The 12548-nt window shown below is 42.9% G+C and overlaps 1 protein-coding gene across 1 annotated transcript in view; it reads left to right on the plus strand.

The window, feature by feature from the left end:
* Positions 1 to 12548, plus strand: part of LOC138284363 (mucin-2-like) — a 1502605-nt gene that overhangs the window by 100757 nt on the left and 1389300 nt on the right. The window contains exon 5 of the mRNA XM_069223056.1: positions 11291 to 11348. Coding sequence (XP_069079157.1) covers positions 11291 to 11348 — 58 coding nt within the window. The remainder of the gene's footprint in view (positions 1 to 11290; positions 11349 to 12548) is intronic.

Consider the following 12548-nt stretch of genomic DNA (forward strand, 5'->3'; position numbering starts at 1 on the left):
AGAATTTTGTGTCAAAAATATTGTGAAGGTCATTTTCCATGGGTAAGTAAAGTTTTAGTATATATAATTCTACATATTTGTACGTTGGTGAAATATTTATCATCAAGGTACACAGATCTGGAACTAAGAATAGTAAATTAATACTTACCTATTTGCTCTTTGCATTATACGCTACAAATTACTCTCATCTTAAGGATATCAGCAGACAATTCAGAAAAATCTAAGTAAGGTAACCTCTTATGAAGAAATTCATCAGAAACTCAGAGACAAATTTCTAACGAGAGAGTCGGGAAAGGTAATCAAGGATTTGCCTATCCAAGTCTGAGTACTACTCTAGGAACACACTAATATAAACACACAAATTATATGTGGAAATGTTATTTTATTTTAACTTCTTCATCCTTGAATAGAATTTCAGCCAACTCCTGGGAATAAGCAAACTCCCTATTTTCTCAGACCGGTACAATAGACTCTCAGACATTAAACCCTGAAAAGTTAAATCATTGATGTCTTGTGGTATGGATAGTCTTCCCATGAATCATTCTTCCAGGCAACTCATTTTCTCTCAGTAAAAACCTTAATATCAGTTGTCTAATACAAACAAGTGTCTATTCACTAGCTAACAGCAGGCTTCTGAAAAATATAGTATTAGAAAAAAAGAAAGAAACAGCTTCCACAAACAACTATTAAATGTGAAATTAAGCATTATTGCCCAGTCAACATAGCAATGACAGTTAGGCTATCTTAATTAAGCACCTTATTTATGCGCAGGCTTACCACATTTAACTATGGGTACCTCCTACTACATACTTTGAATTTAGCATGTGTTTCATTTAAATGTGAGCATGTGCATATTATTAATAAAGAGTATTTTAACAGTTGGCATTATTTTCATCAGCAATTTGCTGTCAGGAATGAAGGATGCTGCATATGGTGCAGTGATCAGGCTATCTCCCCTGGCCCCTACTCTTCTGTATTTACATGACTGGGTCGCCCAGGGCTTTGTAGGAACATAGGCGCCATTGGAGTTTCTACTTTAGGGGAATTCTCACTTTGGGGTAAAAGAAACAGGTTTGAGCATAACCAGCTTCCCAAGAGCTTGCCTCTCCAGACATGTTATTGGTCCTACTGCTGTGTTTGAGGCACCTCCTGGAGTCCTGTCACCTTGAAGGGTGATTGTAGACAAGTTGAGTAATCCCTATGAAGAAAGGCCTATGCTACCTAGGCTTTACCAGCATTTGGTCTTACAACAGACATGGCACGAGCCAGACCACCCTGGCAGAAGCCATTCCGTTCAGGTTTATGTATAGCTGACATCAAAGTCAGGAATAGTAGGGTATCCTCAGATCCGTTTAACAGGTTCCAAAACATGAGCACGTCTGTGGGAAAGCAATGTGTATTATACAAACTGAGTTAGCTACCAGAGTTTCCCAGATACATTTTGATATGTGTTGAGCTGATGAGTTGCTACACCCTCTTTATTATTTATTTATTTAAAGCAGAGATACATTATATTAGCATTAGCTTGCAGGGGCATTCAAGCACTGTACAAAGTATCAACCATATTGGAAAACTATAAAAAAAAAGAAATGTTTGGCGGGTCCTTGGGAAATCAGGGTTTAGAGTAGGCCAAGTACATCCTTTTGATTATTTGCCTTTAAGGCTAGCAAGGTGGACCAGTCCGAAGCTTACTCGGGAGGGGTTTTAAGCTAGGCGTTCACAACTAAATAAAGCAGACTTGCGGCACGCAGTCAATTATTGTTCCACTAGGTCTTTTACTTTGACAAAAGAAAAAGTACTTTTACACACACACAGCTGGATGCTACATATAAAATTGAATAATCCACTTTTAACATGAGTTGTTCATAATACCAAAATCAGACCTTCAGAATGCGGTACACGTTTTTCCTGAAACAAAAACTATACATAAAGAATCCATAATTGGTTTTATTAATACACAACACAGGCCTGGTTACCCTAATTCGCCTCTCTAAGATAGTGGGTGCTTTTCAAATTAACTGTAACCACCAAGGTATATTGCTGGTATAGGTAATTTTCTCCAATAACTTTAATATTTTGCTGGTAAACTTCTATAACACTGTGTGGGATGTGGGGTGCCAAATTGGGGCCCTGGTCTCCGTTCTTCAGGTTCTGAAACACAGAATGGTGGAGGTGGGGCTAGAATTCTGTGCTATTGTCTCTGGAGATTTTAATGCTAAGTTGGGAAGGCTCAGTACTGTGGTTGATCCCTTTATCTGTGACTGCGAGGATTATTTAGTGGACGGTCTCCAGAGGCAAGGTTCTAATTAAGGAACTCAGGAAGATGGGCCTTCTGAATTTTTGTGAGATAGAAGCCGTAGGCACTTATCAACTCCCAACCTATGTGGGAAGAGGATCTGTATCCACCATTGACTATATTTTTGTGTCTCCACCTATGAAAGACCTGGTGATTGGGGGGAGGTGCTAGGGGAGTGTTTCAGTGATCATAATCCCCTTATAGTGTCCTTTAAACTCCCTGGGGCCCTACGTAAATTAGGACAAGGTAGGCCTTTAGTAGTGGAGATAAAGGACCAGGGTAGGCGGCTTGGGTGGAAGCAAGTGGATTCCCAAAAAGTTGTAGGAAGGGTGGTGGGGGAAAATTTACATTTATTTATGGACACACTATTGACAGAGGCTCCTAATCCTAAAACTGTTATGGATGCAATAACAGTAGTAAATGCAGCAGTGAGAGACTGCCTTTTTTCAGTAGGCAGCCACCCCAGTAAACGTAAATGTGGTTGGTATGACAAGACCTGCTATGTTGCAAGGGCAAACCTGACGATGGTCACTAAGAAACATCCTAGAGATTGGGTCCTCGTAAAAGAAGCTAGAGTGAAGTACAAAAGGGCCTTGAGGGATAGCAAGATAAAACATAAAGATAAAGCCTGGGAAGAGTTAGAACGTGCCATAGCTCTGAAGGATCCTGGCTTGTTTTGGAAAGTGGCAAATAGAGGTTCATTTGGAACAGAAACATCTGAGGGCCTTGGCTGTAACATTGCCCCGGAGGCCTGGGTAACTCACTTTTGTAGAATTTTTGAGGGTACTCCCCTAAGAAATAACGGGGAGAACGAGTATGATATGGCTCCCAACCTAGCAATTAGGTTTTCGCTCCAGGAGGTTATGGATGCGATACAGAGTAGTGCGAGTAATTAAGCTCCGGGCCCGGACTATGGACTTGTATAAAGCTAACCCCCAGTTATGGGCACCTATTCTCTTAAATGTCCTCAATGCAGCAGTTACTGTGGGTATTCCTGCCTCTTGGAGACTGGCATGTATTGTCCCAGTGTTTAAAAAGGGCGACCGAAATGATCCTAAGTCTTATCGCCCTATTTCTCTCCTGGACTTTTCTGTGAAGATTCTGGAACATATTATTTTAAGGCGTTTGGAGGCCTGGATGATAGGGAATGATATTTTAAGTCGGGACCAGTATGGTTTTAGGGAAGGCCTCAGTACGCGAGAACAATGTCTCAACCTACTGATGATGATCGGTAAATACACGCAGGCCAGGAAAGGTACGCTCTATCTTGCTTTTATGGACCTTAGTTGTGCCTTTGATAAGGTGAACCGGTCTATATTATGGGAGAGGTTAAATCAGCTAGGGTTGGATCCTAATATTGTAGAGCTGCTCCGATATCTCCATTCTGGGACGGTTGCAAATGTGAGGGTGGGGCCTAATGGGGAATGCTCAGAGGATTTAAGCTTTCAAGGGGTGTGCGCCAGGGGTGTGTTCTGGCTCCTTCTTTGTTCCCTCTGTATACAAATGGATTGTCTGATTTCTTGATGGAACATTGTAGGGATGTCCCAAAGGTGAATGGTACTGATATCCCTGTGCTGACGTACGCGGATGACGCGTTCCTCATGGCCCGCACTATGAATGGTCTCCGGGAAATAGTTAGAGCTTATGCCTCCTTTATGTCAGCTTTGGGTTTAGAGGTCAATTTTAATAAATCACATTTTATGGTTTGTGGAAGACCCTTAAGCAGGGTGGGGGAGCTAAGAGTGGAGGATCAAAGAATTAGTAGGGTCCATGAGTTTCCATACTTAGGGGTTATTTTTGATGAGAAAGGATCTTGGAAACCCTGTATTGCCAGAAGGGGTGTTCTTCTTCATGCAACAGTTGGTGCGACTTTTGACTTTGCTGTAAGGGTAGGAAGTAAACCTATCAAGCCTTTGCTTGAAATCTATAGGCAGAAATGCCTCCCTGTCCTGCTGTATGGTGCAGCACTTTGGGGTTATAGGGACACCCGAGCCCTTATGGTGGAAGAAAATCGGTTCTGTAGAAGGCTATTGGGAGTTGGACAAAATATCCCTGGTTTTTGCCTTCATCTGGAACTGGAGCTTGAGTTTGTGCAGGACACTATCCAGTTGGCTCCCCTTCTGCTATGGATCTCAATTTGGAGTAATGAACATGCCACTCTTAATAGGGATATCTTAAGGGATTGTTTGGCTTGCGACAATGTAAAGAATATTCCCTGGCTGTTGCACATAAGGAAGATGGCTCATGATTTGGGGCGGCCTGATTTGTTTGACTATCCTGAGGGCCTGACTAGTTGTGATAAGAAATGGGTTAAGGATAATTTTCTGAGAATCCAGGAGACCAAGAGGGAGGGGAGCGGGAGGCCTTAGGGAAAAAATCGATCAGGGATTTCATCATGCTAAAGATGTGGGTGGGTCCTGAGCGCTATCTTTTAGAGATAAAGGATGTGAGGGAAAGGTCACTTATAACCCGATTCCGTTTGGGGATCATCAGAAGTAATCTGTGTTTCCTGCTAGGTCAGTATGGGGACAAATGTATTAGACCCTGCCCCTGTGATGGGTGTCCCAACAGACCTTGTCCCATTTTACATTGTTTTGTGTTTTTTATGCACCGTTTAGAACTCAATTTTTATTACCTCTCCTAAGGCCCAAGGGTTTTCTGCAATATCGTCCTGCTTTTATGTGGTTGCAAATGGCCTCAGATGTATTGGTGTGGAAGGGCCTGGGATCATTCCTGAAGGGAGCTATTACTTGGCGTAATAATGTAGAGTTTTTAGAATGAATTTTTCTATCTTATTGTTTTCTATGAATGAGGTTTTATATGTTTATATTCTTGATGGGTGTTTTTACTATATATGGTTTTACTGCTATATTAACAAATGTATTGGTGATTATTTGTTGTAATGGATTAATTCTTTCATACCGAATAAAAGTTATCTATCTACACAACACAAAACAATTTTTAGAAATACGTTTATGTGGCCATGTGCTGTGAATTAGAATTTGGCCAGACCCAATCTCGCAAGGAAAGAAATTTGATCAGGTAAAATCTATTCATATCAACTTTTGACCCAGACACAATTTCAGCTAAACAGTCCTAGGGAGCAGGCCAAGATTCCCTGCTTTTATCTAGTGTTCAAATGCACCTAGCTCTGATTAAAAGCAGGTTCAAGCTTAGGGCATAGGGTCAAGGCTGTGGCAGTGAGACTGCTCGATAGTGGAGGTATTCAGTGGGGCGTTTGCACTGTACTTACCAGCCTCCCCTGCCCAGCAAAGCATCAGTTGTGCCAACCACTGACTTTTAAAGCCTATTAAGGCCTAACCAGAGCCCACTTTAGAAGTTCCGGGCATCTGTAACGTCTTCTCCAGCCCTGGAGCACGCAAATAGATTACACCACATTTTGGGGCTGCTGTTGAGCATGTCTTTATTCTCCAACATCCATTCACATTATGTCATACTTCCCAGAATCACACCCTGACACCTCCCTGCATATCAAGTGGTTCCTGTTCAGAGGCCACCTCGAACCACAAAGGACCTAGTGCACATAGCATCAATATGCTACATCTCTCCCTTTGCCTTTCTACAGCAGAAATTATAATTTGGGGGGTATTAATGTAAGAACACATAAAACACCTGTTCCACTGTATGATAATTATCACCCTACCTTGGGTCTCGATAGGCCTGCCTTAGGGGGACTTATATATAAATAAAAGGAATGTTTCAACTTTGTCATTATTTTGAATGCCAAAGTTCAGTCAGCAGTTGAAAAACTGCTCTGACAGCCAGCAGTGGTGGGCTGGGAGTCATGCTTCGCTTTGTCCACTTGTGTGGGCACGAATAGTGCTGCAGCTCATGAGGCACACTTTAAGGTACAGACCTGTATACCGCTGGCACAATACATATTCTATGGACTTATAAATAACATCCCAATTGTGGATAAAACAATCAAACACATAACTTTTAAGGTCAGGGCACTGGCACTGAGTTCTTGAGAGCAGGCTTCAGTGCACCTTCAGAGTTGAAATCCAGCAACTCCTTTCTCTAGCAGCAATAACCAATCCTGCTTGGAGTGTGGACCTATTGTATAAGGGCCTTTCATCTGCTGTCTGTGAGTAGAAGAATTATCCTCATTGTATCAAGCCTGTTGCAAGCACATTTCATTGAGACAGGTACTCAGCTTTTCATAGCTCATGAGTATGTGAAGAAGTTAAGTTAGGATGGAACTGACCCTAAATGTGATTTATTCTGGACCCATTCCAGCTTATTACCAGAACTGACTCTGACCTATGTACCAATCAGCATGCATAATTCAACTGAAATTTAGGTGAAGTAGCTGCTGCCTATCAGAGTACTTGAGTCAGCACACTTCCCAAGAATACATTTTCCACTCATCATGGACTCAATTGAATTAGTGTGGACCCAGCATCACCATACATTGAGTTCACATTCATCATTTAGAATGGGTCTTTTCTGCCATGGGACTACCTATGCAAAGATGGCATGCTGAATCCGACACGTTAGCCTAGCTCAGCCTTCAAATCTTACAGGTGTGACATGCAACCTAGGTAGCCAACATACTTTACGTGCCCACCCACAGCTGACCCAATCTCAAAAAGTTGGTATTGTTACTTCCAGTGCAGAGCCAATTTTAATTAAGAGTTACTGTGGATGAGATGCTGATGGAAATTCTCACACCAAAGCTGAGATCGAAAAACAAAGATAAAAAAATAAGGGGTGGATCAATAGGTAGAATACACATTTCTGCAGTTGTACATTACATAAATAGAATTATTTACTAAAAACCATAAAGATCAAGGTCTAAAGATCTAATGTCAGAAACAAAGAGCTTTGTTTTCCTAATTTTGCATAAGAAAAGTGCCAGAATCACAATCTGTTGGTAAAAGAAATACAGAGATGGATATACAATCCACAAAAAAGCTGTGCATATTTTATTTCTCTAAACCATTTTCACCAAATCTAAACAGAGCCTATCTGCCTCTAGTAATGTTTTAACATCCTGTAGTGTTCGGCTTTTTAGTCAGCTTATTAGGGAATCTATAGTGAGAGCCCTAAAGGCAGGATTTTCAGTCTTGAAGCACAAAATGGCTGCCAATGTGATAGAAATGGGGTTCCTGGTTGGCTCTGGTAAGCACCTCAGTCAGGCAGTAACCACCAGTCTAGTCAGGACAAGGGAGCTACACACCCAAGATAACCCCTGCTTACCCCCTTGGTAGCTTGGCACAAGCAGTCAAGCTTATCCCAGAGGTAATGTTTAAAATGTTTGCACAACACACACAACCAAGTGACACAATAAATACACCACAAACAAAGACTTCACAATAAGTTATACAAAAATAAACTGATTTGCACAATAATCATTAGACCAAAAACAATATCAGTCAGTAATACTGTATCAAACTGGCACTTGTCAGCCCATCATAATCATGAATGCAAAATAGGAAACATTTCTATGTTGTCCATGTTATAAAACACTACCTTCCCACTGCAAATGTCATCATAAAACCCTCCTTCCTTGTGCATGTACTGCAGACCCCGAAATGCCACCAATTACAACACAGCAAAAGGGCATTGCAAACCAACTCCAGACCATAACCATACAGCATCCAATGAATATGAGGGCATAAAACATATTAGGGAAATGTAGAATGTTTAGGGCTCTTCTCAGCACCTTCCTCCTGAAGATTACAGCAAGTCTGTGCTCCTTTAGTAAGCTGTAAGATAGATATCAATCTCCAATTATGGCCACATGAACTACTGTGCTCCTACACCTGTGAATACGATATGCAAAGGCAGTTGGGCAGGCACAGGACCTCCGTCGAGGTTCTCCTGCCCGTTCTGCAACTGGTTTCCATGCGATTCCTTTGTCAGTTGGACACCCATGTCCCTCCCACTCCCCCAAAAGGTAGGCACAGACATGGAGGGAGCACACGCGGCCCTCCTAAAAGCTGGAAGACCTCTCTGGGTCCCCCGCTCAGGCCGAACACCATCCAAGTCAGAGGCAGCTGCCCCTGTCCTCTTGGGTGGCTGCTGTGCTTCTCAACATGCCGTTTGGCCCAGTAGCGTGTCTGGAGCTCTCCAGGGCCTCCTAGACTGATACCGTTCTTACTTGTGAGGCCGCACTACGTGGGGGAGTCCTTCTGTCATGGACGGGCTCCTCTTCTTCTTTCAGCCCGGGTCACGGTGGTGATTCTTCCCAAGTTGGTGCCTGCTTGTGCCCCGGGGGCACTAGACGGTGTATGCTGGCTGCAGTTGCTCTTTGATGTTGGTGGGCAGGGCTGTACTCTCCTTGTCTCCACAGCTGCTCTTCACAGGGGTGGAATAAAGCTCTGTGAAAAGGCCTTCGCAAAAGGCTCGGCTCCAACTGGCAAAAATAAGCGCTCAGATTGCGCTGTGGAGAGGCAGTATTCACCACGTGCTGGGGGCCATTAGGAACTAATCTGAATCGATCTCTCACCCTCTATAGAGCACTTTAATAAATGTGGTAGTACTTCGACAAGCACTACAAAAGCAAGGTCAGAGGCAGCATTTGGTAATTGGTTGATCCTATGCAGGCCCCTGGGAGATCACTGGGAGAACACAGGGCAGAGGGAGAGCAACAGGCCAGCACACCAGGGCCCCTGTAGAGTAAGTAACAGTCCTTTTTGGGGCTTAACAGGCCACAGGTCAGCACAGTGCCATTCCTTGCAGCATAATAGTCCCCCTCCAGCAGCATCTGGTTCCAGACCCATGGCGTGTCTATCTACATGGGGATCAACCCGTATACTCATTCTCATTTTCTCTTTGATCTCACAGGGCACTTCAAAGGAACTTCAGAAGTGCTAAACACCCCCCTTCAACCTCAGCCGTGGCTCCGGTCATCAGCAGGGGGTAGATGAACCCTTTGTCTGAGAGCAGGACACAGCCTGTACATATATAGATGCACCCCTCCGCCACTCTCCCAGCCCAGGGACACCATTCAGTATGCAGATGTAATCTTATCACACCTCCACCTTCCCTGTGTAATGGCTGTTTGGAAAGTAAGCACAATGCCCAGCTGTCACTCTACCCAAGAGGTGGATTGGAGTCAGGTTGCAAAGCACAAGAGTCATAAGCACAGAGAAATGCCCATTTTCTAAAAGTGACATTTCTACAATGGTGAACAAAAATCCACCTACACCAATAAGTAGCATTTTCTACTACCATTCCAACGATACCAAACATTCCCATGATGCTCCTCATAAATCAGAAAATACCACTTAGACATATGCAAGGGCATTCCTATTACAATGCTATGAGTGGCAGCACCCACATTAGTGGGAAACCAAATAGGCTGTTTGTCATTACCAGGATATGCCACACAATAAGGTACATGTCCTATCTCGTACCTACACAGCACCCTGCCCAGGGAGCTACTTAGGGCTTACCTGAAGGGTGACCTATATGTAGTAATAGGGGAGTTCCAAATCTGGCAAGTACATTTAGATGACAATCAACTGTGGCAGTAAACTTTGCACAGAGGTCATGTGGTGGCAGGCCTGAGACAGGTTTGAAAGGCAACTTCTTTGGGTGGCACAAGATGCACTGTAGGCCCACTTGAATCATTTAATTTACAGGCCTTGGGTATAAGTGATACCACTGTACAAGAGACTTACAGGTAAATTAAATGTGCCAACCAGGTGTAAGCCAATCATACCAAGTTTAGAAGGGAGAGCACGTGCACTTTAGCACTGATCAGCAATGATAAAGTGCCCAGACTCCTACAGCCAAGAAAAAGAGTTCAGAAAAACAGGAGGAGGAAGGTAAAAGTTTGGGGATGACCCTCAAAGAAAGGCCAGGTCCAACACAATGCTTAGTGCTGAGAACGCTGGTGATGTCATCATCATTACTGGCAACGGATGAAAGTACCCCGAGAAGTGAAGTGAGAGTGACACAACACCAACCAGCAATGCATTTCCTATGTCCAGGGAAGATAAGGTTAAGGCTTGACCCACCATGAGTAAGTCAGTAGCTGGAGTAAGACAATGCAGCCTTCACAAAAAGAAATCTTGGTAATTTGTTGACTTGGAATTTCGTTGTTTGACCTGGAATCAGCATAAAAACCTACAGATGTTAACTGGATATTGAAGACCGGATTTCCCTCTCCCAGTTTCTAATCATGGTTAAAACTGTAGTAAAATTTTATGAACAACAGGAAGCTACCCAGATGAGCTGAAATTCATTTTTAGTGTGTTTCATTTGTAGACAGTGCTGGTCTAACCAGTTCTTAGTAATCCATAGGTAGGATCTAAGGTTCTTAATGTCTTTATGAGAAGACATGCAAGGACAGGGTTACGTGGACCAGACCACTCTCCAGATACCTCAGCACTATGGGTTTGATTAAGAATTGATCCCTCAGGGTGTTTGAAGAAATAAAAAAATAGTTCTAACTCTTGCTCTTGCTTTTTCTTGTTTCTATTCCTTTGCTGTGTGGAGGCAATCACTTGGCTAGTAGTGTGAGTATTTAGCAAGTTTCACATTCACATCCTCACACTCATTTTCACAAGGAAAATGGTTATGATTGTTTTAGATCGACTGAAGAGTCTAATGTACGAAAGCTTTATCCGATAAAATCAGGTTGAGTGTATCCCGCATGGAATGTTTATAAGTCACCATTTCAGCAGAGAGCTTATCTTTTTTTTTTTTTTATAGAATTGAACTACAAGGTTTAGGTTGGGCTTGATGCAGGGCACACTATCAAAAGTGGAAGAAATCAAAACAACAAAAAGCTTGGGTGCTCATAATGACCTATTATCCTTTCATGTGTTTTACTGTAGAACATGACGACGATTCCCTTCACTGCACAGACAGTTTGTAGGGTGGCTTGTTATAATTCGGAATGCCTCATTCCTTTTTAGGATGGCAACTTGGTAGAAGATGTGTTAAAATGTATATTTTTAAAGTAACTACGTCAACTTCTCTAATATTCACGAACTGGTATCTTTCTGTTTTTTTCAGTTGAAATTGGATCAAAAATATGAAAGCAGTACTTGTGGACTTTGTGGGACCTTTACCAGTAAGTTATTTCAAAAAGCGTGGCATGAAAAAGTTATCCTACACTCATTAGTTTTCTCTAAAATAAGTATTAGCTCTTCCGCTTAGCTAGCTGTGCTACAAAATTGCACAGCATTTGACAGTCTAGAACTGGGGTCAAATGATGAAACAGCAGATTTAGAGATGAGAAGCTCATGATCAGCGGAATCGAATGCTGTCGATAACAGAAACAGGAATACGTCTCCACCATCCGCATGTAGCTGAGATGTATCTAGCGCAGCAATGACAACAGGCATGGATCACATCCTTCGGTTCAAAGAAATTGCAGATCGCTCAGTCTGTTATTACTTTCATCACAGACCGTATCACGCAGGTGGATTATGTAGCTGTTAAACTGGGTGACAATTTGCTAGGTCTGAAAGGTCTAGTGATGGTTGTAACAAGGATAAAGGGGCATCACGGAGATGCTACATATTCTTGTCAATTAGAGGGAGCAGTTGCTTCCTTCGGACTGCTGGACCAACTTTGTAGGTTAAGAGGATAGTTGGCTGTTCCTAATTAAGGCAAGGGCTTCGGGAAAATATCTAGTCCGAAGAGGCAGCAGACCCTTGCTAACCGTTGGCAGATTCATAGAGTTGTGGCAGACAATTTTTTATAAGCAGACCGTTTTCAGTTACTCAGCTTGGAATGAGCTTAGGGCCAGATGTAAGTAGCCTTTTGCACCTCGCAAACGGCGAAAAACGCAGTTTGCGAGGCGCAAAAGGCCTCACGCGATGCAGAAACACATTTTGCAAGTCGGTACCAACTCGCAAAATGTGTTTCCGACTCGCAAATAGGAAGGGGTGTGCCCTTCCTATTTGCGAGTCGCACCGCAATGTAGAGTTGATTTGTGACCGCGAAAGTGGTCGCAAATCAACTCGCAGTTACCATCCACTTGAAGTAGATGGTAACTCATTCGTAAACGGGAAGGGGTCCCCATGGGACCCCTTCCCCTTTGTGAATGCTCACAAAATAATTTTTTCTCTGAAAAAAAACGAAACAAAAAGGTTTCGGTATTTTTTATATTTGCAGCTCGTTTTCCTTTAAGGAAAACGGGCTGCAAAGAGAAAAAAAAAAACTGCTTTATTGAAAAGCAGTCACAGACATGGTGGTCGGCTGTCTCCAGCAGTCCACCATCCCCGTGAGTGCCTATACTCGCTATGGGGTCACAAACTGCGACCCA

This window comes from Pleurodeles waltl, chromosome 3_1 (assembly GCF_031143425.1).
Source record: "Pleurodeles waltl isolate 20211129_DDA chromosome 3_1, aPleWal1.hap1.20221129, whole genome shotgun sequence".
NCBI lineage: Eukaryota > Metazoa > Chordata > Amphibia > Caudata > Salamandridae > Pleurodeles > Pleurodeles waltl.